The sequence below is a fragment of the Poecile atricapillus genome, chromosome 4 (genome assembly GCF_030490865.1).
Source record: "Poecile atricapillus isolate bPoeAtr1 chromosome 4, bPoeAtr1.hap1, whole genome shotgun sequence".
Taxonomy (NCBI): Eukaryota; Metazoa; Chordata; class Aves; order Passeriformes; family Paridae; genus Poecile; species Poecile atricapillus.
This window is the reverse complement of record NC_081252.1, coordinates 18920263-18948212: the sequence shown is the minus strand read 5'-3', so window position 1 is coordinate 18948212 and position 27950 is coordinate 18920263. Positions and strand designations below refer to the sequence as shown.

The 27950-nt window shown below is 37.2% G+C and overlaps 1 protein-coding gene across 1 annotated transcript in view; it reads right to left on the bottom strand.

Moving 5' to 3' along the window:
* TTC29 (tetratricopeptide repeat domain 29) overlaps window positions 1-27950 on the bottom strand; it is a 115326-nt gene that overhangs the window by 16115 nt on the left and 71261 nt on the right. Inside the window, exon 10 of the mRNA XM_058838830.1 lies at window positions 27599-27833. Coding sequence (XP_058694813.1) covers window positions 27599-27833 — 235 coding nt within the window. The remainder of the gene's footprint in view (window positions 1-27598; window positions 27834-27950) is intronic.

The following is a 27950-nucleotide window of genomic DNA, read 5'->3' as shown; positions in this document are numbered from 1 at the left end:
GCTGATCCCTCCAAGCTATCAAAAGACAATTTTTCCTTGCAAGGGTAACACTAATTCTGCCTGTGGTGCTAATGTAAAGGCATTCAGACTGTTTTTCTATGCTTTTAGCAACAATAGAACATATCAGCATTGCCATGTAAAGACTGGATGCTAAACTGTCACCTCCACCCTTTACCCAAGATCTGGATCTTGTGCTGTATACACTGAAACTGGGAGCACACCAGTTGTTAAAAACCCCAAGCCAAGCACTGATATTTACAAACAGGAGCACCATTTCCTAGAGTGAGAGGAGGTTGCAGGCTGGTCTTCAGCTTGCAGATCATCTGCAGCTGCCCTGTGGGAGGACAGTTTTTATAAATAAAATATTTGGGAACAGCGGTAGTTACAGCAATATTACAAAGTCCAAAAAAAGATATCAAAGGGCAGTGTTGCATGTGTTGAACAACAAGTCTGTGGGTTTTCTTTCCCCGAACAGCTGTATACTTCTATACTGTGAAAAATAGAATTTTAAGGTAGTTTAAAACACCATGCAAGTCACATTTTTTAAAAACTGGTGATATTACTTTTGTGCACACATGGAATTAATTTTACCCATGCAATTATCTATGGTTGTTATAATTTTTACATACTTTGCTAACATGACTTGATGCTTTTTCAAGTAACTCAGAAACTGCCTTGACTCCCCACTGATGTGGGAATAAGCCCAATTCCTATGCATTTATTGCTGAGGTGGGAAGGGCTTAGGTAGGTACAGGCTTCACGTTTTCTCTGCTTAGAAAAATTATAGCTTTAGGATTTGAGTTGTAATATGGCAAAGAAAAACCTTCTTCCTCTGCTATTCTTTGTCATATTGAACAGACACAATTTACTGAACCTTGTGTTTGAATGAATATGCTAAATAGTTATTGGATAACCGGTTTATGATACATTTATCCTTTACATTGAAAAAAAGTGGGATAGACCAGAAATCTGCAAAAATGTACAAAAAGAAGTTCATCAAAGCCTGAAGAAAATTCCAACAACACAGAGTATCTGCCAGACACAGAGGCAGGAATACAATGTGATACACAATCTCAGTTCTTTGTAAACAGAACATTACACTGAGCTGATTGATGTGAAAGGCACAGGTGATCCCAGAGTACGCTTTGGGATTAAATATTACTACCAGACCTGTAGATCATTCAGTAAAACCTGGCAGAGGTTTTAATCCTTTCAAGTGTTGTTACTGAATTACTGTCCAGACTTTCAGTGAGACAAATAAAAATATCTGGATTGATCTTGCTGTTTCTTCCTATACAATGTCATTTTCTTCAATCAGAGGCTCTAAAATACAGTGAAGCCTCGATTTTGCATGACCAAGCATAACTGTGGCAGCAAGTTTTGTCAGAACTTTATGGAAAACCCTGAGATTTTTAGGATTACACACTATGCAAGTAGGAGATGTTGAAAGGCAATAGTTTTGTAGGCAGGTTTGAGTCAGATTTCTCAAAGAATCTCTGGATTTCATTACACTATTGGTATCAGTATTTAAAAAAAGAAATAAATCAGTTTTTCTCTGACATACTAATGTGAAAGTGTTTGGTTTGGTTCTTAACAGTTATTGTCCACAACTGACCACAACAGCATTGGTCACAGAAGGCTTGGACATTAATCTTTTAAAATTATGTAATTTTATTTATTCATAGAAAATCCCTACAAAGCTCACAAAAAAAAGGTCTCCAACAGTTTTTGGGATGAAGGTGTGCGTGATAAGGTTATCCCTGTGGTTTCAGTGGTGCATTTCTGTAAAACAGAGTCACTGCTCTCTCTGTCCTTCTAGTAATCACAAAATCTTCAGAACTAACCTTTCCATCTAAGCTTCCACTGCAGATTTTGTTTCCTGCATATATTTCAGAGCTGAAATTGGAACTATACAGAACATTCCTGGATGACACTATCTGAGCTGAAGGTCAAAGACGTCTTGTATTGCTCTGGGTAGGGTGTAGGAGTCGGAGAAGACCTTAGCTAGGCATCATCCCTAAAGAGGGCTTTTGTTGTTGTTTATTTTTTTAGCAGACTTGTGCCTGTTGTTCCCCTTTCACTTATTCTATCTTTGGTGTAGTATAGTATACATAATTTAAATAACCAGGGAATCTCTCTGGGCTCAAAACCACCTGCTGGCTTATATTAGCTAATTAATGGTGATTTATCCAAGTTACTAATTTGAGTGGAGCTGATTGCCTTTAGGAATTTTGAGAACGTTGTAAGAATTTTGATTATAATTATGCTTATTTGATGGGCAGTCTATTTAAAATACTTAAAATAAAAATTGCCTGCCAGATAATTTTTAACTGTGCCAAATGAATGATTCTGTGCTGTTTTCCTACTCGAGATCATGTAATCAGGTAGTTTGTTTACTCTGATGCTCAATTTCATCTTGGTCTGACTCCCTGTGATTTTCTCTTTTCTATCAGCGTTTATTTGCCTAGCTTTGAAACAATGACTGCTTGAAAAATAGTCCTGATCTTGAACCTGCGGAGCTTAATCATTTTCACAAAAACTAATATAGCAGATTCATTTTAGCCAAACTTCTCTGTCATGCTGACCCGATTCCCAGGGCCTGAAAGTGTGAATTTAATGGTGGTACAATGTCTGAGGTAAGAATATAATAGAAACCTCTCAGCAGTATATCTATTGGATCAGTGTAATTTCTTTTTTCTCTACTGGTCTCAATGTCTCTTAAGGCAATCTAGTGTGCAGACAGCAAAGGAGACCAGCCTTCTCTTTTATTGTGATCCCAATGCTACTTATACTAAACAAAGAATCAAGTCCCTTGATAAGGTAGGCAGTAGACATATGCACATAATCCTAGAGGAAAATTTACTCTATTAAAAAACTTATTCTTTTGCTGTGAATTCAAGAGGACGCTGCTTGGAGGTCTATCCTGAAGAACAGAAGACAAAGTTATTACAGCTTAGCTGTATTGCTAATGCTTTTTAACATTTTCCTTTTAAACATTAGAGATAAGGATATTTTTATCTTAATGATTTTCAGATACTAAAAATGAGAATTATACACTATATTCTCTGCTGGTAGACATGTTGCCTTCCAATGCACATTTGTAGATGAAAATTCAACAGAGCTAAAATACTTCCCCAAACTGAAACAACTATTTCCAATGTAACTCAAGCACAATCAATTCTACTTCTGGTGGATTTACTGTCATAAAAATATTATTATTGTGCAAATGCCTTCCACAAAAACTTCTGTGATAAAGGAAACTTAGGATGTGATCCAGCATAAATGTGATCTCACAGGTTTTTCTTTATCCAAATCTTTCTGTTAAAGCCTTGCCTGCTTGCCTTGCTTGCCTAAGGAGGTAGAGGAAATTGTAGACAAGTTTCCTAAAAGTCTCATTTAATTTTATATGAGAAAGTATATGAGAAGCTATAATTTATGGAAAGTGTCTTTAAAACTGTATTTCTCCATTTAAGCATTTAATTCCATATCTTTGACAGAAATCCAAGAAGTTCAAGACAATAAAGAATAGTACTGGAATAATACTGCTGTTCAGAATCAGAATCAACTGCACCTGAGTCATTTTGGTCAGGCAATTTTTTAACATACACTTTCAAAACTTCCAAAATTGCACACATTTCCTTCTCTCCCTAGGCTTCTTATAAATAAAGTGTATATTTCCATTGGGAGTTCTGGGTAATCAACATCTCAAACTGCTTTAAATATTTAGGTATGCTTTTCACTGCCTAATTATAAATAGCCAGTATTAAAGAGATATGACCTTAGGTTTCAGTGAGCTCTTTCCTTGAATAATGAAAGATTAAGAGAAGAATTAATGAATAGCTGTGCTTTTCTGTGATTATTTAAGAAACAAGAGAAAAAGATGCAACAGAGAGAAAAGGTGAGTCAATATTTGCAAAGCAAATCAGTGTCATGGAGTGAAATAAATTCCTATCTCAGTGCACACCCTCAGAGCCTTATCCTCTCCAGATATTACTCTCCATGTGCTTTCCTGGTAGTCTGAGGCCTTACTTGTGGTGACAAATGTTGCTTACTATGAAAATAGACTTTTGTCCAATTTAGGCTGCTCTTTATTGTTATGCTTTTCCTCTCTGAATAGTTTTCATTGAAATAAAGCAGAGTAATTTTTTTTCCTGTTCATTCATAAAAATTACTGTTAAGTAAAATAGAGACAAAGGACAGAGGTGTTAAAGTTCAATTCTGCAGTTGAACTTGTTCAGCCAGATGACAGTAAAAGCTACAAGGCTTTTGTTGTCTTCCACAGCAAAATAACTACAGCTACTGTTAGCTTTTTCACACAAAAAACACACCTTTTTTGGCAGTGAAGACAAAGCCAACTCTCCCTCCAGTTCCTCTACAGTCTTTGATCTCTTAATTCCCATTTCTCCTTCCCCTTGATGTTCCAGCCTCTCTGATCTCTGTTCATCACTACCATATATGTCTGTATAATCTCCCACCCGTAATAACTTGAGGACAACCAGAACCTCATCCTTCATTTCTGGCAGACATGCATTTCTTTGGAAATAAAACACTAGGCAATCTTGCAGTTTCATTTTAACCAGTTCATCAGTGATGTTTTGATTACAATGGCCCAAATTCAGTGAGCAAATCAGTGAATCGTGTCTATGAACACCAGACTTCAAGATTTTATATTAATGAAAAATATGTAAAAGGAAATTCAAGGGACTCTTTGTCACGTCATTTCATATTTAAAATATTGTCTGATTTAGCTCACTCAATTGCTGGTCACTCACAAACATGTGAGTTTTGCTTGTGTTGATAACATAATGCTCCATTTTAATTTTTGATGTGTTTATCTAATATGTGTCCAAGAAAAAAGACTAACCTTTCAGTAGCTAAATGAAGTAGCTAAACTTGAAAAACCCATGATACAAATGAAGTGTTTGCCATAACCACATACTAAAAAACCAAATGAAAGTATAAATTACACACAATACCCTCAAAATCTGTCACATCCCACATTCTGAAAAGCAATTGATTGGAAGATAGATGGCATTGTGATATCTAGCTAATGCGTATCTGTTAATATTCCCTATTTTCAAACAAGGAGTTCTCCCAATTCCTCCTCCACAAAAATGAATATGCTGATTAATCAAATTAAATATTGTTTACCTGAAGACACACTACAGAATTAAATGATCTTCATATTACTAACCCCCTTCTTCACAACTGTGAAAACAAATAGAGCTTAAATTCAAATCTCTGAGCAAAGGATGAACCCAACTTCCCCTCTGTAGAGTGTACTTTGTTTAGGCTCTATTCACATGTAAAACATCTAGGACTGCTTGGTATTTTGAACACACTGTATTTTCCACAAATTAACTGTGCAGCTTTGGACTTACTAATCATTATTTTTAAAAAGACTTTCTTGTGAAAAAATGCCCTTTAATGCCCTTTACCTCATAGGTACTGTCTTGTGCAATGTACTTATTAAAAAGAGCACATCCCTGTAGCCCAGAGGGCTGACAGCTCCCTCCAAAGCTGTACTGCTGCTCTGAGCTAATCTCCAGGGGCTACTCGAGAGTGATGCAGCCTTCATCCCCTCCTACAGAGTCTGAACAGATCATGCCTATAACAGTCTCAGCCTCAGCTATCCTGAGAAATGCTTTTCCTAAGGTGGTTACTGAACTCCCCTTCTGGTAGAGAGGCAGTTTGGCTGAGCAGAAAAGGAAAAAAAATCACCTATCATTTTCAAAAAATTTCAATTTTGTGAAAGAATAAGAGCATAGATTCAGTGCAACTGAGGGCTTTTTTCTCCTGCTCAGACACAGGTAACATTTGTTTCCATTATATCACTCATCCGTGACTTTTTATCTCACATGATGAAAATATAACAAAGAAATAAAACTGCCAAACTCTGAGCCTTATGACTGAGACAGGGAATGCTTGCAGACAGCACTGAAGAACAAAAAAGCACTGAACAAATGCAGTTCAAAAAGACTGATCATATCCTGAGGTACAGCTGAGGCTTTTTTGTTGTTGCCTGTTAAAAGTGGCATAAAATCTTTAGAGATTTTTTTCCTCCAAAGATGATATTTCTCTAGTTTACTAGATACACTGTTTTGCTTTGCATGAACACCCTCTTTGACATTAAGTTCAGCCTTCAGGCTAGCGTCGCTTATCTCTGTTTCCAAAAATCCTCATATTTGATTGTCACATTTATTAAGTCAGACTCTGAAAAAACTTCCATCAATCTGCAGCCCTTTTCTCTTTCTCTTCTTCCTCCAAAATATAAGCAAATAATTTAAATGCTAGTAGGAAACAGCTGAAATGATAGATACAGTTTAACCATAAGGCATTGCGCACAATCACTTTTCAAATAGTTGGCTGAATTTCAAATCTATAAATATTTGTAATTTCTAGAGGCCAAAAAATGTGGAAAAATACTCAAATATTTAATATGTTACAATATACACCCCATGCCCCAATTTTCTATTTGCTTAGTTTCCCTTGAAAAGGCCTTTCTTGGGTTATAAATTCCTTAATATTGAGTAGAGGAAGAAAACCCAATAGAACTACAGACCCAATAGAATTTCTGTCAAATTCATCTTACTTGTTAGCTACCTATGGCTAACCTTGAGTTTACATGGAAAGATTTTTAAAGTGAAAAAAAACAATTAATGAACATCATACTATATTGGAAGACTTGGCAGCAAGAGAAACAATCTTGTGAGCGCACACAAAATGGTGAATGACAAAATGGATCTCTTGGCTGACCCCAGCTGCTGGGGAAACAGGCATTTCACCTGCAGCACATAGTCATCTTTGAATGCTAATTATCAGAGGTTCTAAGACTCCAATAATGGGGAGACATGAAATAGTCCTTGGCTGGAAAGTGGAGATGAAAAAGGCAGGTTTTTTTGTTTTAGCCAGAGAGAGAAGAAACAGGCAATGGAAGGAGGAAAGAGTCCAAACTGCAGCTGTGAGCTTTATTCCAATAAGTGGATTTCACTCTCAGTTTTCATAGCCCTCCCACACATTAAGCCTGGATAGGAAGCTGATTCCAGGATTTCCAATAACCAGCAAAAATGAATATTGTTGCAATCAGAATCAATGGAATGGAAAAACTTGACACGTTAGTAGCCTTGGAATGGTTTCTGCAGAGAAGAGCACGGATAAGAAGAGAAGAAAGATCTGGAGAACTTCCAGAAAGGCGAGGATGAAGGGATGCACTGGGGTAGGCAAGGAATATCTTTCAATATCCTTAAGCCAAGAAGTATTTTGGAAAGCTGTTTTACAAAAAATACCAACATCTTAAAGCTGACTTCACAGATGGGCAAACTGAGACACACAGAAATGGAATTTTACCCACCCTTTTTTAGCAAATGAGTATTTATTACCAAATAAAATGCAGTTTTTTGTTCACAGAAAATCCTTCCTTTTTATCATTCCTAGGCCATGACATCCTGTCATGAGCATTTCACAGGCTTATCTCCAGAATTACAGCATGTTAGGAATGCTGCTGCCTATTTTCTGCTATGAATGTCAAAAACATATATAAATCACCCTCATCATAATGACAACTCATGAACCAACGAAAAAAGTTCCTACAATGTTGCAAAGTTTTTCCCAGTGGCTAATCAGAAGCATATTTCCATTAACTACAACTTTTCAGTCCACTACTTTTAGTTCAACCTATCATGGACTAAGAGAAAAGATCATTATTTATTTTATGCCCCTCTTCAAATTCTGCAAAGCTCAGACCTGCAATTTTGTTCTTCCCTGAGTCTCTTTTATAGACACAGAAGCTCAAATCTACCATTAAATCAATATCTTCTTTTGGTTATGATTTTTAGCTCCTTTTCATCCTTCCTGCACCTTCTCCAGCTGCTCTGCATACTCCATAAAGCATGAAACCCAGCACTGCTATGATACTAAGCTGAGACCTTATTGGTGTTGAGTGGAGTGGAAGGATTACTTGAGTAGTCATCATTTTTTAATACCCCAGGAAGATGTCTGCAGATTTCACAACAGCTCAATGCTGTTCATTCAGGTTCAGCTTCTGATTTACTGCTAGTCCTGGTGTTTTCCCACCCTCTACAGAACTAGTACTTGCTCCTTTTTTGTAATTCTGACTTTGATTACTCCTGATCATCTATATTCACACAAACATACACATAAAGCTGAAAACATTACATGTGTTTCTCTGTTTGCCAAGATCCTTTAGAATTGCACCATCATGAACAGAATGCTTATGTTCCTTCCCTAGTTTGTGTTCTCTTCCAAGGTAAAGTATACTTACTATTCCAGTCTCCAGATAAAGAGTGGAAATAAAACTCATTACAGACTCAGATGCTTGTAGAATAGCAAGGCAAACGGGTTTCTATTTCTAACAACAGACACAGATAGCTTTATTTGTCAGAGGGTTTTTTTTAATAATCATTATTCACCCATTTGATAGTAGATTCATGCAGTTCAGGCTTCCTTTCTTGCTCATAAATGTTGCATATAACTATATCAAAAGCTCCAGACAGAATATATCAGATATATTCTCCTTATTTTAACTTCTTTACCTGGAAGTCCTGTTCCTTGGTAATTATTGTGGCTTGACACAATTAGCACTAGCAAACCCATTTTGGCTGTTGCAGATTTCACTTTTTTCTTCTAGATATCTATTAAACATCTGGTTGTGGGTTCTGGTATTTTTCCAAGACTGAAATTCCATGGTCACTCCTCCTTTATCCCTTTCTAAAAACAGGCATCAGGTTTGTCTTTTTCCACTATTCTTGGAGCCTGACTTGAACTCCATCAGTTTTCACAAATGGCTAATGACCTCGAGATTGTTGCAGCCAGTTTTTTAAGAGTTGTAGGATCAAGTTTCTGCAGCCCATCAGATTTGAAGATCTATTTCCTCTAAGTACTCTCTAGCCTACTTTCTCCTGTTGTAGCCTAGGATCTTACTGATCTGTTTCTTTTCTTGTGGCACACATAAACTCTGTTTGCCACATGATCCCAGCTGACCTTTTCAGTGAAGACTAAAGCCAAAAAAGCATTAAAGCACACTGGCCTCCCCTAGGTCATCTATTAAGAGTTTCTCCCTCTGTTATAGGGCAGATTAATACTGTCCTTGACCTTCCACTGGCTAATAATATGCTAGTGGTTTGTTATCATTGATGGCCCTTGTTAACTGTATCTTTGCCACAGCTATTCTTTTATATTTTATCAGAACATGAATCTTTTCTGCCACGTATTCTACTTTTTCCATCCATTTCTTCAGTCTGTGTGACTAGAAAACCCCAAAAACTGTTATAGTGTTATATAAAAGGAGATGTACTTCTTGAATGCACCAAAACATACAGGTCTGCCTGAAAAATGTCCTGATGTTATGAATTTTTCAGTATTAGCAGGAATAGAGGTGCTATATAAACAATGCTTTAACCATTTATTGATCGATGCTTTAACAACATCTGACTCTGCTAAAATCAAAACCAGATGTCTAGAAACTCATTGTTTTATTTAAACTCGATGTTGCATCACTGCCAATATCAGACACTTGAGTTTAAGGATAAAAAATTGGTGCTGACAAACAAATTCACTGGAAAGGGAATAATATCAAAATTAAACATATCTCAGCACTGGACTTTTGGCATGCTACTTAGTGCAGCTACTGAGAGGTGGGTATAACAGAAGCAGTTCCCCCAGGGTCTGGCAGCAGTGAGGGCACCATCTGGGTTCTGCGGTCTCAGAAAGTGCAAGGGGAAGGGGAGGGAAAACTCAGGAAGGGGGATGAGAGGGAAATATTATGAAGGGACATGACTGCCATGGCAAGTGAGAATAAGAGAGAGGGGGAGAACAAATGTTTTGCTTCCTTTGGGGGCCTAAGAACTCCTGGTATCTCTCTCCTTGAAATGTGAAATTTATTACTTAAATCCCATAAATTATTTTTTTTCTTCTCTAAATTGCATCTGAAAGTAAACAACAGGTAAATGAGCAGTAATTAACAGTTAGCCTTTTAAATACTATTTAAATCTTATTTAAATCTTTTGACTGAACTATTTCTAAAATAAGGGTCCACATCTGACCCTCACTGCAGTGAAACTATATGGGCAGGGATTACTTACATGAGTAAGAATCACAGATGTATTTCCTAATACACTTGCACAAAAAAAAAAAAAAAAAAAGGTCCATTTTTCTACATGTTTAATGGATGCAATTTGAAACAATGAAGAAAAGGCTTCAAAAGTGATCTTATTTCTGTTTATCTCAAGTTGGAAAGAAAACAAATTAATAATTTGCAAAGCAACAAGAATTCAACCTTGAAATGCCTCTGGTCATCAATTGTTGCAAGAAAGGAAAAACAAAACGCAAAAGGAACATGGGGATTACATTTAAAAACCAAGAAAAGAACAGCTTCTATACAGAAGAAATGTTTGCTTTATACTCTGCACAGATGCTGTACAAGCAAAATTCTCGGTATATTAATATAAACTGTCTGAAAAAAATTCGACCTGATTCCATAAGACCAGCAAAAACAAAACAAAGGGAAGCATGACGTTTATGGGTTTTTCCTCTAGCACAACCATGCAAGCTGAGCTGTGAAACTGTGATGGAAATATTAGAGCTGTTGTTCCTGAAAAAACGCAGTGATCATTTCATTCTTCCTGTCTTTTAATGCTCCAGGGTTTTGGAGACGAATAGGAGCAATAAGTTCACTTTGCAGAATTAATGCTGTAATTCTTTATCATAAGAGCAGAGCATTACCTCAATCTGATTTTTCTACAAAATGGTTCAAAGTCTATTTTTAATGATGGCCCTAATTTGTTAACACCTTTTAAATTATTAATCCCCTTTATATTCAAGTAGTTATTGCATGTCATAACAATGTATCTATGCAGGGAAATTTAATAGTATTTTCTGCATGTCAAGAAAAGGCTTGTTCTGCAAAATGCTATTAAAACTGATAATGAGCTAAATATTTGCCATAGCAAACACTGAAATTACTATATCAATCAACTTTGGTTCTCTTATTCAATAAACAAAATTTAACCTATTAACTTTGCCTAATTTTAGGCAGGAAAAAGCTTGTTTTCAGGCATATCTTGCCCTTGACTTCATATCTTTATCATCTGATAACTACATTTTCCTGGCCAATTAAGCCATTGTTTTGAATCAAATGTAGCAATATAAGCCTTTTATTCTGTCTTGAATGCAACTATATTACTGGATCCTGAATACAATTTTCTTGCAGCAAATTTAGACTACATTTTAAAGCTCACATATATAACAGGATGATGATAAGCTATGTTCCTGAAGACACCCTTCACATTAAACCAAAAAAAAAAAAAAAAAAAAAAAAAAAAAAAAAATTTTTGAGGAAGTCAAAGGGTAAAATAAAACCTTAGATTGCAAATCTCTTAACTCTTCAGCTCTCCCCAGATCTATTTACGTGCCGGGATGCTTGTGTTAATATTTTCAGAAATAAACCCTCCAAAAATACAAAAACCTGCATGCAAGCATCACCGCTGACAGGCACGCCAAGGAGAGCATCCTCTTTCATGAGCATCTGAAGCATAAATCTGAATGCTGATTGAATATCTAACACCCCATTCAGTGACAAAAAAAGAGGCATGTTCCATCTCTGCCGGGCACCCAGGAGCTGGAATGGTTGATTACATAAGCCGGGAGCCTCGCCTCGGCAGAGCGTGCTGCTGGGTGATGCTGCTGCTCACGCACAAGCGCCTGCACTCACCCGCTCGTCGCTCCTGTCACTGCAAATTGTTGTGTGATCAAGAGGGATCAACGCGCACCCTCTAGAGGCTAAACACAACCCCCGGCACCCACACTCCCTGCCCGCTGCCGGGAGCTCTCTCTGCCCCCACCACACCTCCTGCGAACAAAATGACCACGGTCAGTCGTGACAGGGTATTAAAAATACCAACTTTATATTGGTGTCTCGATGTAAAACGCTAGAAAGGAAGGACTGCTCTTTTGCGAGTGCACCCTGCATAACATTGCTGTCCGGGACTGTAGGGGGGTGGAAATTGATTGCAGAATGAGAATATTTTCGGTTTTTGTTTAAGGGTCATGCCTTGCTCAGGTTGGACTCCATCATGAAGCTCATCAAGTTCAAGGAAATGTAAAGGAAGCAAAGTGCAGTTAAAAGACAGGATCCCTGAGTTTCATGGAAAAGGCTGGATGCACTAAATACAATAATTAGAGTCACACAATGGTTTGGGTTGGAAGGGACCTTTAAAGGTCATCCAGAGCAGAGACTTCTCCAACCAGATCAAGCTGCTCAGAGCAGACCTGAATGAATCACCAAAACATGCATCCAACCTGACCTTGGATATTTCCAGGCATGGGGCATCCACCACCTCTCTGGGCAACCTGTCCATGAATCTCGCCACTTTTATTGTAAAAACTGTCCTATTTATATCCACTCTAAGCTATTTCCATTTAAAATCATTGCCACTCATCACAGCAGGTCCTGCTAAACAGTTTGTCCCCACCTTTCTTAGAGGGTCCCTTCAAGTGCTGAAAGACTGCAATGAGGTCTCCCAGGAGCCTTCTCTTTTCCAGGCTGAACAAACCCAGTTCTCCCAGTCTGTCCCCAAGAGAAGTGCTCCAGCCCCCTGGTCGTGTTTGTGACCCTCCTCCGGACTCCCTCCAACAGGTCCATATCTTCCCTGTGCTGAGAACCCCAGAGCTGAAAGCAATAATCAGTGGCTCTTACTGAAAGACAATTTCTTAGTATAGAATATTTCCAATTAAATGATGGAGAGCCACTGCTGAATGGAAATGAACTGTTCCATAAGTGTAATTTAAGTAAGATAAAGCTACTTGTAAAGGCTCATGCTCCTGGACCTTTTTCTTCAGCTTACAATGAAATTACTGCTTCTTTTCTCATATTTCACATCCTGCTAAATAAAGCACCTGTGTGAAAGAATACCAATTTCATTTAATTAGGGGCAAGAACAGTATTAAGCTATTTTTCCTATATGAATTATTTCAAGAATTGACCTAAAAGCACCAAAATTCCCCTCAGAACAATACTGTCATGTTAAATCTCTTACACTTTGCTCTCCAACACAGAACTGTGTTCATTAAAAAACAATTTTCTATTGGAGATCTTAATTTTCATAATGATTAACAAAAATTGTGATTTTTCAAAAGGATATCATGGATTGGTTGTAAGTACATGTTAAATTGTTTAATGATTTCCTTTGGTCATCAAGATAGACCAAGTTTTTAGGTAAAAGTTTGCAGTTCCTCATGTATATAACTGCATTGATGTAAACAAGGCTGAGCTTGTGTCAGGAATTTGTGTGTGAATGCAGTTAAATAATAACAGCAATTATCTTCCTAGTGAGCATAATAAAGCCATGAAATTCTGAATTCCCTTAAGGTTAAATTGAAAAGAATCTCCCATTTACAGAGATTGCTGTTGAAGGTTTAGAAACATTCTCAGTTTCCTTGTAGTGACATGCAATACATAAAAAATTACCATTAGTGGATGCAGTTTCAGTTAAAACTGATTTAAGGAACGCGCTTTGTAGTATCAAGTGTTTCTGCTTACAGTGCTTCTCATATGACAGGAAAACGAGGATAAAGAGTGACTTTGCAACAGGGAAGTGTTGCTCACTTCTGTCTCACACTGTGCCAATACAGATAAGCATACACTGGAGTTACACCATGCAGAGATGTAGCACGTTATATGTATTTCATGCAGTCAGGAGGTACAGGGTACAGCATTCCACCAAAATCAGCCAGTGGAGACAACTTTGGAATAAGGAAAGATCTATGAAGAGCTAGGATTAATAAAATAAAAAAAAAAAAATTGAATTTATTGGGGAGTGTGTCTGTGAATAACCCCTTTTAAAATACAAACTATTATTTTAAATATTAAATAAAATACAAAGTTTCAGCTAACTCCTGCAGTAACCAAACTTATCACCTGCAGACACATCAGAATCACAATTAAAACAATGCTGATGGAGGAAAACTTTTTTATCTGTTTCCAGAAAAACAAGGCAAGAGGTGCTGCAAGAGCACAATCCTTCAGTCTTCTAAGTAATGATTACTTCAAAAGCTCTTAAGCCCTTGCTTTATCCATGGAATCTGAGATTTTCAGGAACACAGGAAACCTCAGTCTAGTAAAATAAAATGCAACAGCCTCCTTAATATCTAGACCACAAAGTTCTATGTACACAGTATTCACAAGGTCAGGGGGAAAAGAAAAGTTTTCCTCTTAACTGAGACAGTTTATGTCAGACACGAGCAGGTCCCACACACGCATCCTCAGAGACAAATACTCGAAAATGTTTACAGATAGAGAGGCACTGGAGACTAAATGGTTATGAAAACTTGAACAAGAAGCTCAAGTTTATGGAAATCAATAATGGAGAACATATCTCATTTTAAGTCTGACAATTTTCTTCTTTTTTTCCATTAAGAACACACGTCCCCAAACACAATATAACAACCAAACCAGTGTGTGCCTCTGCAGTGCACAGTGTACATGTAAGTAGGGGAGAGAAACATCCTTTTTCTCCAGAGAAGCTCCATTAATCAATCTGGAGATTTCAGAGCACAGTGAGACAACTGAAATTGGTAGAAGAAAATCAAACACACCTCTATTTCACATGGAGTGAAAAAATATATGGAGGATCAGCTCACTGCCTGGCCATAACTATTTCCACAGGATACATTTTCTGTTCAGCTATGATGAAGCCATTTTTCTGAAGCAGAGTCTCCTTGAGCAGAATGTTTGCTGGATGCAGTTTGAGTGGGTTTTATTGATCATTTGATCTAGGTGAAGATTGATGCTTTTTGTACTCTCCTCCCTTAGTTATAACTTCTGCAAAAGACAAATACAGCCTCAGATTTTCCTTTCCATGAATGAGTCATAAGCAAACAAGAGCCTTGCCAGCTTCTAACTTAGGTTGAAGTGTCTCTGTAGGAAACTTTTACTAATGAAGGCAGCTATTGTTAGGTCTTAGTTAGGATAGAAAAAGGAGCAACATTTAGAAATTAGTTTGAGTTGAGGAATTGGAGCAAGGGAGCTATGGCAGATAGTTTTAAAATAGATTCCAAGATGAGAAAAGAAAGAAAGCCAAACTCTTAATTAAAAGTTGCTATGGAATGGGAAAAAAAAAATTTAATGAAAAGGGAATAAAAGCATTTGACAAGGGCTCAAAAGGTGAGTTATATGGCTTGTAAATATTTTGGTTTTTCATTGCAGAAGACTGGCAAACAGTAGTTGGTGTAGTTTTTTGAGAATACGAAGTTATGAAGGCACACAGTAGTACTATAATTATATTTTTTGAGGATATGGATTGAAATAGTGAACGCTGAAACTAGAGAAAAATTAGTCTGGGTTCTTGAAGTATCAAAATATCCAGTCTAGAATGGATAAAGAGTTTGTTCCATTCTCCTATTTGTGCTCATAGAAAAAAACCCCAAAAAACTCAATCATAAATAAGGATCTAAAATATTTTATTTAAGATCAGTTGAATCTCTAGGAAGAGTTGAAGTATGAGTGGATTAACTCAGTAAAATGAATGGAGAAATCCATCTGCTTTCCTGCTTCAGAAACTTATGTAAGGAGAAGAGTCCTGAATTATGTACGAGACTTTGAACAACAATGCTTCACAGCACTTAGGGAGACCATTTAAGAATACACAGCAATCCTCACCTCTGCACTGGTTTATTTCTTGGGCGTGAAGCCCTGGTTCTTCCTGCCCTTTTGGAGTGGATACCAACCTGCTGTGCTCAGCTGAGTGATATGGACTAGTCCTACTAGGCACTATAACTGGAAAATAAACAAAAAGGGAGACAGAACCCTTTCATCCGCTCTCTACCTCCTTCCACCAGTTGTGTTCATAAGGAGGAACTACATTCCATCATATATAATTTATGCTTAGACTAAGCAATCCTTATAACCATTCTCTTCACTAGAAAATTTTCTTCTAAACACCAATATGTGCCAGATAATTCCTGTCTGAGTTTACTGCAAATGTGGAAGAGATGAATTTGAAGAATAGACACAGTGTTACAATTACAGATAACTTTAGACAAATGAAAAATTTTCTGGTTTATTTCTTCTTTCTACATAATTTTATCCTTTAGAACAGATTCCTTGTGCATGCTGTGGAAAATCAATTGCCAGATTTTTCTAAGAACAGACAAGAAAAAATTTTCTTGAAAATTACAAAAATTCTTTGTATTGTTGCTCCTGTATAGGGGCTGGAGAAGATGACTTCCTACAGTCCTTTCCACTACTATTTTTCTATGATCCTATGCTTATTGTCCTGGCTCATTAAATGCCACAGTTCTGGAAAAGACTGGAGATGATTCTGCCAAGGTGATATGGGCATCTTCAAATTAACCCCACAGGCTTTGGCACTGAGAAACACAAAGACTGCCAACTGCTCTCTGCTTTTTCCCAAGCCTGCCTCTGATCCTTCTAACTGGCATCAAGTCAAAGTAAGACTGAACTTGTACACTTCTGTGTTGAAAAGAATCAAAGTCCCAGAGTTTACAGAGACAAATGATAAAACAAGATTATTTTATATAGCAGATTATATCTATGTGGAAGCCAAATGTAGGTTTGATTGTCTTATCCAAGTATCTCTAAGTAAAAAAACCTCTGTCTCCATGTCTTATCATATTCAACTCCTAAGTCTGAGGCACTCGCATCTTCACAAGCAGTGAAGATACCAAATCTCTCTATCAGAAGACAATTATTTCCCCTTTACAGACCTTATTAAGGACAAATCTCTTTCTAACAGTGCCATCAAACATGTATCAAAAGAAGCCTGGGGAGCATACCCAAAGAAGGTGACTGAGAGGTGCTTTACAATACTGGGAAGAGAATTAGATGAGTTAACATTGATGATAATTTAACGAATGAGCTTAAAATATTACAATACAACTGGAAAGATGCAATGAAGTAGCAGTTTGTTGTTATTTGGCTTACAATTTCAAAAGATGCAAAACATTTGTTGTTGTGTCAGCCTTACTGACTCCACTCAGCTTTCACTGTTTTACTCAGATATAGACAGGCTGTTAAATGGTGAGAGCCACAAGCAGTAGGTTAAGTTATTCCACATACATAAAGTCTGACTCGAGGGTTCAAGGCTCAGCCTGGCAAGATAACAGCATGTTCTACAATTATGCAGATAAGAAGTACTTGAGCAAACAGCATCTGAAGAAATGCCAGGCTGAAAATGCCACAGTATCAGTATGACAATGACTAGCATCAATAGTGATGGTTGCCTCTTTCTGCAAATATCAGATGTCACAGCATGCAATTCATCTGCATCCAAAAGATGTTTTCAAACTTGCACTGTAAGGAATCTTAGTTCCTGAATTGATACTCAATTCTCTCTGAAATTGAAAGGGCTTGAGAGATGTCACGTCTTGTACTGGAACCTCCTTCCAGTACTTCCAAAAGACTGACAGAGGTGTCTTCAGTCCAACCAAGGAGGAGCATAACAGTGTCCTGCTGTTTTGATTCTGCGGTAACAAAATCGATATGAAGAAAGAATTTTACTGCAGTTTGCACAGTATTACTTTATGCTGCATATTGTGCATGGTATTATCAATTCCAGATGGCTCAGGGAACAAGGGATTTCATTTGAAAGAGAAATGTTGCAAGAATCTAAACAGAGAACTTAAATATAAGGTTCCAATGATTGAAATGTAAGGCCTAGTTCTATTGCACAAGGTGCTATTGTGGACCAAACAGTAAACTCTAAGGTGATGCCTAGAAATCATAGAAAGACCTAAATGAAATTAGAAATAGTCTTAGTAAATGTAGCCTACAAAACTAAAAATAAATAAAAATCAAGCAGCCGTAAATACAAGAAGTGTTGTTGTATGCACACAATGATGTGTGAATTTATATATTTTGTAGGTTTAACTGAAGAACAGAATTCAAAATGCCCCTAAAAATCTATACATCTGGGTGCAAACCCTCTAGATTTCTTTTTCAAATGAGGAACAAAAACCCACTCTGAAAATAAACTGTTATTGTCACTTCAATATAAGGTTAAAATGGATCCATTGCCGACTTCATCCATTTGCCAATTGTTGACAGCTGTCAATACAGGGATTTGATTTCTTTATCCCAGCAACAAACATTACATTTGTATCTTCAGAGAAAGATCTTGACTGTGAGCTGCAGTTTCACTGCCCCAACTCAATTACTGCATTCTTGAACTGCAATGTATTCATTTGTGGGCAGTGGGGCAGCCAGTGGGAGGGTATTGATTGGAGTATAATGTCATGTGTAGCAGCGAGAGTAAGATGAAAAGTGTTTTCTGCTTAATGGGTTGGTATTAAGTAGGTGGGAATGGCTTCTAATTAGCCAACAATTGCTGTGTTTCTCAGTTTCCCTCCCTTCCCTCCTCCTGTCGGTCACCAGCTGCCAATCTCTCTCTCCTTTTCCTTTTTTGTGTGGAGTTCATTGCTCACTGCAGTGAAAGCCTTTGTTTAAAAAAGAGGGCTCCCAGGGTCTCATCTGCCAGGGTACAGCTTGCTGCCTGCGATGAGTAGCAACTGTCAGTTTATTTTATCTCAACCTTTTCATCATTCTGCTGAAACTGGTCGAGGGAAACCACCTGAGAGACCTGAGGATTCAGTACCTACAAGTCATTAGCCAGGACTGCTCAGTCTCTCCCCACACAGCAAGTCAACTGAACACTGCTTAAAATATAGTCCACTTTAACCCCATATTTTCCTACAACGAATTAGGACTCCTCCTGCATCTTCCACATTTTAGTTGCATGATCATTCCTTAAATATACCACGATTAGGGAGTAACATTTTTCAGTGTTTCCCAGCAAAAATATTCTTTAGAAATACAAAATACAACATACTAAAATACAGTTATTAGAATAGCCTCAGTCAGAGCTTCCTTCTTTTTTAGGTTATGTTCTCCAGCACGAATATCATACCTAGCAACTCCCCCAATTACTTGAACCTCTGCTTGTCTTGAAGTTTTTGATAATGTATTTGAAAGGGGCAAAATCTACTTACAGTTACAGTTATGCCACCATCCTCAAAATAGTAAGCTTTTATGGACATAAAAAGGGCAGTATTTGATCTGCAATTTTTAACATATATGCAACATTCTCCTCTCTTTGCCATACAGATTCTCTCTCTGTAGGTATACACGTGTATGTTCATGTACTCCATATGCACACCCATCTTCCAAATGGCTAATGGATTGCATTACAATCATTAAAAACTTATCAAAGTATGTGAGAGAAAGAAATTTTTATTTTGAACTAAAACAAAATTAAATGTAACTAAATCAAATTCTGTGTCATTAGCCTGAGCTATCTGTTTCCGGTAACCACAGTTAACCTGTTACCGTCATCAGTGATGCTTTTAATACAGCAACTGAAGTATTATTTTTCCTTGTTTGAATAATGAGGCTTTTCAAGATCTATAAGAGATGGCAAGAACAGAAATCCAGTTATCCTTCAATGTATCAGTTGATTTCTTAATGTTTGAAATTGTCAATGTTTCATCTCAATTCTCTTCTTGCTGCAGCATAAGTGTACATACTTTTATGAATATCAACAAAATGAAATTTAATTTGATTCAATACTATTCTCAGAACTGAGAACAAGCTTACTCCTGGAGAATTACACATTTCAAGGCACTGTTTGGCAGACTGAAAGGTTCTGGAATCAAAGAACTTGGCTCTATAACATCCTGAAGTGATGTTTTCCAGCAGAAGCCTGAAGTGTGAGGTAAATAGAGGACTGCAAGTGCCGCACCCAGGATAAGAACTCGGTGGATACTGTGCAGCACATGTCCCTCTCCCCTCCTGGTTTCTAAAAACTGGTTTTCCTTGACACCTCAGGTATGGTCTGAAGTTCCTATTTGTCAAATTCCTTGGGTGCACAACATGAGCTGAGCAAGATTACCCTAGAGCACAAGCATCCTCCATTTTTCAGCTTCAGTTTTCTATCAGCAGCAGGTGAAATGCAGAGTGCTAACAGATGCCCAGTTGGGATGCACACACACAGTCAGACAGCTCTGTTCACTTCTCTGTTCATGTGACCTATAAATATCAGACAGTGAAATCCACCTTCACAAGAAGGACAGGGCTTGAGTATCAGCTTTCATAGACATTGGCATTAGCAGATGAATAAACATAAGGTTTACTTATGAGGGGTGGGTGTTGGGCACTTGCAGTTCCCATTTCAAAAACTGCTGTGGAAGATTAATTCCCCACAGGAGCTGACACCAGCTACATTATGTTTGACTAACATCCATAGCAGCTCAATATCTCCAAAATTAAAAAATATGCCAGAATTTTAAGAAAAAGGAACTATATTAAATCACTGTAGCAAACATGGGAAAAATATGAAAAAAAACTTTGACTATGAACAATTTCAAATCACCGTCTCCATATCAATTACTCTATCAGATACTTATTAATGTCAGTATAGGTACCTGTATGACATACCATGAAAAATACTGAATAATTATTTGGGTCTATGGCAAGACCTGTATGAGGCTTTTCATGGGAACGTTCGGCATTATAGATAATATTGAATGCTTAACTGAGTAAGTAGGAACAAGCAGATGAGCCTGGAGGCACGGTCATCTATTTAAGTATGCATTTGGATCTTCAAGCTAATTAATCACCCAGTTGTGTACTTAAACTTAGTCAATCCATTCCCACAGGTGATTAAGACCTATTTAAAGGCCATTTTGATACTTCACCATTTTCTATTAACCAACTTGTCAAGATACTCAATAGGAAGTGTAATTCTTTCCACTTCGTTCTCTAAGCCCAATGTAATAAAAACACAGAGCATGAAGAACAGTGTGAAAACAGTAGGAAAACACTGAAAAAAACTCTCTAAACCTTCCTATACAAGCACAAAAGATATACCTAAGAAGATGTAAGTTGAGATGGCAGCTACTGGGTATAGAGATAACTGACTTACCTTCGTTATCATTGGCATAAACATGCATAAAATTGGAATTCAGAGTGAAGGTGTAGGGCCAAAAAAGGAGAAGGAATAATTTGCAGTATAAAAGTGAAGAACAGGCAAGAAAACCCAAGAGAACAGACAAGGAATGAAGAGAAACAAAAAAATAAGAAATGTTTCAAAAACAGTTCAAAAAAATCACAAAATATCTCCGGTGACTACAGAAAAGAATAAAAAGAGGTGGATTTTTGGGCAAAGAAATATGGTTTCATAAATACATAAAATTGTGGAAGTACAACATATTTCAAAATACACTGGCTTATTCTAAATGTACATCATTTAAATCTTGACTATTTCAGACCACAGAGTCTTAATACAAACAGCAATTTGCTGCTTATAAGAGGAACATAAAAGAATGTATCTAGGCAGGGAAAAGGATCTCGAAAAAAAAATCTTCCAAGGATGCAGAAAAGAAAGCTGGCTTGGGAAACCCAGGAGAAGGAAAGTGTTTGATACACTCCTGAGATGACCTAAGGGTTCTGTTACAGAACATACGCACTGAACAGAGTTTCTTCGTCTTGGCTTTGATTTTCTGTGTCCAAAAATTGCTGGGGAGCTTTGGGTAAGGAAGGGTTTGGAGCAGAGAGCTGTTTTTATGTTGGCCTGAGATCTAACCTGGTTGGCATGTCTGCAGACAGCACCAATAAAAGATTCTTTACAAAGTCTAAATGACAACAACCATCTCAATATTATATAAACCCACAAAAGTCTGATCTCTGGCTCTTTATGAGGATCCATTCTCCTTCCTGAGCATCAACCCACTAGCTACACCTCTGCTTGTGTATATAGCAAAGGAAAGGATGGGCACATGGAGTGGCCCTAGGGCCAATTCAGGAGTTCCTACTTTGGCCCTGCCACCATCAGAGCACTGCCAGAGTACAACTCCTGCCAGCTGTTCCGTTTTGTGATTCTTCATCAATGCTTCAGTCAAACCTAAACTTCCAGGTGCCTCAAATCAAGGATTTCTCCAGAAGTGGCCCAACATGGCTGGGCAAAAAGATCAAATTTCTCTTTTGCACCATTCCATAAAATCAAGCAGGACTGAACTTCTGCCCCGAGAATTTTTGCTTTTTAAACTGGAAAAGAACTTCACTTATGTAGAAGAACTGACAATGCAGTGCACAAAACTATGCTAGTTCAGTGCATAAAGCTACACTAAAGGGTCTGACAATATACTGCAGTTTGAACATCACTTCCAACTTTTTTTTCCACGAGAAAGAACAATTCACCTTATTTAGGAAACCATTTTCTGCTGATCTAGGGAGCTTGTCTGAGAAAACACAGCTGGATGCCAACAACATTTAGCACAGGATATGTCTAAAGGAAATGTGTGGCAAGATTTAGATGCCACACATTGGTTCCATATGAAACATCAGATGGCAAAAAGCCTAGATAAGAGCCAAATTCCCCCCCGGGTAAAATGTTTTTATGTAATTATTGATGACAAGAACACTCACAATCACAGTCAGGGTGATAGTGATTTTTTTGAACCTATAACACTAATTAGTAATAAAAAAGTGCCAGCTCTCAGAAAGGACTATGGAGAAACTTCTAACACATTAATCCATCGTTACACATGAAAATGTTCCATGAACCTTCCTCTTAAATAGGGTACAGAAAATCCACACACCTGACCTAGATCTGATCCTGTCTAGCAATTCCCAATTACTTACATCGGTATTTAAAATAAATCACAGTAAAACCCCCTGGATATTGCATTTGTACAAAGCAGAGAACACTGAATATCAGCACTCCTCTCTTTTCAGACAAACTTCAGCCATCAACAGAAAATAGAGCAAGCTACTGCACTCCTGGCAAAACTGACACTGATGTTTATACTGTGTTCTTAGGCTCTCCAGCGAGAATCTGGTGCATCAGCCACTGACCACAATCTGCTGAAAAACCTCCCTGTCACCCTCAGTTCTTCTCTTCACACTTGATTCTTTCTGTAGTCCAAGCAGTAATCACTCTCACTTGCTAAAAACATCAGTGTATCTCTAACCACACTTAACACATATTTAAAAAACAAATTCCAACTAGTAATAAATAATATAACATATATGAACCACATAAGTTGGTTTTCAGAAACACACTCGTTCCATTCCATGAACATCTATACACAAGCATGGTCTATTTCAACACTTAGCTAAGACTTAGTTGAGAATATTTTAAGAGTGTATCTAGCATTAATATAAAAAATGACTGATATTTTTAAAAGCTAAAGGTGAGACAAGATAAAATTTAGAAAGTGATGAGTGCTAGGTGATGCGAATAAAGAAGAGGCAGCACAAGTTTACCAAATTTTAAAGGAAAAAAAAAGACAGAATCATCTCTCAACTTTTTGTTTTCCTAGTAATTTTCCTAAATGTATATATTTCAAAATTTTTAGCCACTGTATTTTTTCCAGAAGGGAGAAAATTATTCTGTTTGAGAAATGCCATCCTGTGAATTGTAGGGGAGTGAAGCATTTGAACTACTTTCAAAACAGGCTTACTAAGAAGTGAGCCTTTGTGCCTCTTGCACAGGGACAGCCTTGGAGTCTGTACTTGGTCACACATGTCCTTTACATAATTTAAAGTCCTAGTTCTTATTTACCAGTTTGAACAATAATGTCTATAATTATATACATGCTATATATAATGAACAATAATGTCTATAATTCCATTACTTAATGTTCAGCTGCATTTTCTGAGAAACCCCAAACTGTTTCTCCCTGTCTCCAGACTAGCACACAGTGCACAGACTACTGAGAGGGAGGAGGTAACATTACAAGTTTTCCTGGAATTATGTACTTTAGACAAATGAGACAGTAAAAAAAAGAAGTTTATCACATTATGAAGCAGCCTGTTCTGCTGTTGCACACGATTACCAAAATGGCCCAGAAATTACATAGCCCTGGTTAGTTACAGCAGAGAAATGTTAATTGAATTTGTTTAGCATAATCCTTGATCTCATATCTCACTTCTGACTCTCCCATCCTTTATGGATAATCCTTTTATTAATGAAAGACAAACACATATGTTCAATCTAAAATGCACCTGGTCACATTGCTGTTTTCCAAAACACTAGAAATTTTGTGCTAGCCACAACTTTTACAGAAAAATGACTTTAAAACATCTTAAAGAGCTTTCAAAATGTCAATCAGTAGGATGAAAATGTAGTATTTCACACAACACAAAAAGACACAGTCACATTATGGAATGTACCATTCCTTACCTCCATGAGAGGAGGCTGGAGAAAGAATATTGAGGGACTACATATTTGGGAGTAAGAACAAAAGCTCATGGGATTGTATTTTCCAAGCTATAGGTTTAGCTGGTGCATGCATTTTAAATTATATTGAAGGCTGCTCAGGTGTGGAATACTAGAAATAGTCCTGATCATGCTGAAGTTGGTGGTACCAGATAATTCTATTGATCATAATACTTCAGAATAGATGACAATATGCATTATTTAAAGCTATCATAAAAAAACTCCAACAAAATAAACACAAGAAATCTATGCTAAAATGTGTCAATTTTGCCAAGTTCTCCAAAGTCAAGGAATGTAAATCTAAATTGTTGTCAAAGGCACATACTATTGCCCAAGAAAACAACTGAAGACTTTGTAGGATGAGGACAATGCATTTTAAGTCTACTCTTAAAAGTGTTCAGATGATTTCAAGCATTCAAGGGCTCTTGCTGAGGCACAGCCCTGCCAGATGCAAAAACCTGGACTGAGAGTTATCAGACTCACAAAAAACAATTTCTGGTCAGCATTTCATGTAATCAACATGCAAAATCTGATTCAAAAATTCCCTGCCTTCAGCACCTTTAATTATTCTTCTTTCCTCTAGAAGGCGGAAAATCAGGTGATTATTTATTGAAAGATCTGTGAAATGTTTTCTCATCAGACAATGTTAGGCTGTAGGCTCCTTTCTAGGATTTCATGTGGACTCACAATTCTTTTTGCCTACTGATTCTGCTGATAATATTTTTTATCCATTTTGCTAAACATAAAAAGAACAATAAAACCATATTTGTTGTTGCAGTGGCATCTCACAATGACATAAATAACTCTTTTGTAAGTGAAGTTAGGTGACCGAGTCAAAGGCAGCAGATAGAAACACATTCTCCTTTGCATTTTTAAACATTGTTTTCTGACAATCCTATCCCTTTTGTCCATGACAACTCTGGTCAAAACATCTATTTTATTAATAAATGTTGAGGTAAATTGAGTAATTAATGGTTCTTCCTGCCTGGTTATTGAAATGATTGATTTAGAAAATAGGTCCTGGTTCAAAGACATAAGGTAATATGGCAGTACTTGAATTTAAATGTAATTGTTCCCCCACTAGATTAAGTATTTCTTTTGTCTGAGAATACAGAAACTACTCTTATTTTCTTCACACAGAAAAAAATTTCAGTCAGAAGAGTTAGAAATAAAAACTTACTGCCTTTATTCTCCCTTTCATTAAATTTCCCTGCAGACTAAGAACTACCATGGTATCTTGTCTTTCTCTGTTCTTTCCTCAAAAAGACTGAGAAAAATCTAGTAGATTATCAACACTGAGCTGTTTGAAAGAGCTAGAAATACTGCTCTATTATCACAGCAGGAATTTCCTAAGTGATGAGTTCATCATAGGATGCACAGACATTCTCCTGGAAGGTAGAATAAAGGCTGTACCTGGAACTCAAAGCCAGCAAATCCTCATCTTGACTTGGTGCCAGGTCATGTTTTGCCAGACAAAGATATTAAAAATGTAATGCCAGTACTAACGAGAGATTTGGCACACAAAACATGAGGAATGTTACAGATTGTGCTGACAGTGTGACACTATGTTTTCCTGGATGTAATCTGGGTATCATGAGAGTAAGCTTGGAGCACTAATGAGAAGAATGATATTGAACTGGAAGAGCTGCTAAATATGCAGTAGCCACAGGGTTCCTGGAGTGAACTGGAACTGAAATGAAAACTGCAATACTGAAAGTAACAGAGGGTAAACTAGGCAGAGATACAGAAGGAAGAGACTCTCAGCAGGCAAAACTTGTTTGTGGTTCCACGCTTGCCAGGCGATAAAGGGTTTTTCTAATCATACTCTGTTTATCCCTGAAGTACTGTTAAAGAGGAGCAGGATTTTTGAGCTTAAAGGGGCACATATCATTTCAGGATATAAATGAGTTTCACAACTGACTGGAAAAAGCCATGTTTAAAACTTGAACAGAAAACCTGTTTATTACCTGCAAGAACTAAAATTCATATTGGCTATACAAAGTTCATTCTATGTCTTTGAGATTCCTGTGGTTTTTTTACTGTTGCCCTTGTTGATTTTTGTTTGCCTCCTATTTGTATCAGCTGCAGTTAGTGATCCTTATATGAAATGTATATAATATTCTTTAATGAATTCTTTTTTTGACCAACAGTATTATGACTGTTGGAATTCTCAGCATTTGCACTACAGGTCTAGACAGGAGCCATGCACCCAAATAACTCTGACAGTCAACAAAATCTGCCAGTGTGCTAGACGTTTACTTACTGAGACACAATTCACAAATATAGATATGTTTAGTCATTGAAGAAGCATTACCATAACTAGAACTTTAAACAGAATGCTAGCTAATTTATCTCTTCAGTTTCCAAATGAATGTTCCATAATTCTCAGTAGCTTACAGTGTTGCCTCTGGTATCCTGGCTCCTGTTAAACTGCTAATATCTTCAATTACCACTTTATATGCAAAATTCACCACTGAAGTTATACTTAATTTTTGACTTCTATGAAAGTGTGAGATACAAAGGAAAGGAGCAGCCAGGCAGTTCTTTCTCTTTAGGAGTAGGATAATTGAGGGAATAACAAAGTAACCCTGAAGCTCATATTGTGACTGCCCCAGTTGTCATTTATTTCCACTGTATTCGATTCACACTCTTCACAGGAATGCAGAGCAGGAAGTTTTAAGGTAGAGTGGACTTATACCTCCCCCTTCCTCAGTACAATACATTTTACTACTATCAGTACTTGGAGATAATGCATAATTCAGTTTGTCTTGTATTAATATATTGTTCAAGGGAAAAAGAGCAAAGAAAACTTAACCCATGAAGAAAGAGGTCTACTCCACACAAAGCCCTCTTTCTGAGATAAGTAAAGAAAGCAGATTTGCTTTTATTTCTTCCCTTTCCCTCTAATGTCAAGTACAAGGATACCAAAAATAAAGCAGTGTGTTTTTCTGGATTCAGAACTATGTCAAGCAGAAATTACTTCTCACTTTTAGTAACAGGAATCCTATTTTTGGATGCACTTGAAAAGTGCACTGCAAAGAGAGATTATTATTATTGTTTTCTTTAAAGATTAAAACAGTTATGTTTTGACTAAAACATGTAACTGTGATGTTCTGGTAAACAGCAGTGAAAAAATGTAAGAGCAACTACTACTATCCACTTCTCCCTGTTATATTTTATTTTAACTTCTTTAATTCAGCCTCTAAAACAAGCACACAAAGGAGTAAATCCCAATCTCTGCTCCGTAGAAGGATTAAACCCGGGAAATAATTTAATAAAACTCTACAAGAAAAATGACTTAAGTGTTGAGGACAATGCAGCACTAATGTGTTTCATAAGCACTGCCTTACCGGCTGGAAGAGGGTCAGCGCACATGTCACTTCTGTTTTGCTTCCATGCCAGCAGGCACTGCAGGCTGAGCGGATCCGCTGCTGCTGCTACGTGGCTGTTGAACGCCACCATCAGCTGATGAGCCTTGGCGATGCCACAGTAACTATCTGTTTCAGCCACCAAGGGCAAATTGTTCAAAGATTTTGCTGCCTCAGAGGCCTGACTGAAATATTCCAGAGCTTTGTTATAGTTCCCCTAGTAAAGAAGAGGGAAAAAAAGGAAAATAATGTTAAAAACTACTTGTAGTCACCTGTATTTTACCTTGACATTAGAGCCTCCTCCTCTGATGCCTCAGAGATGTGGCAGCCCACA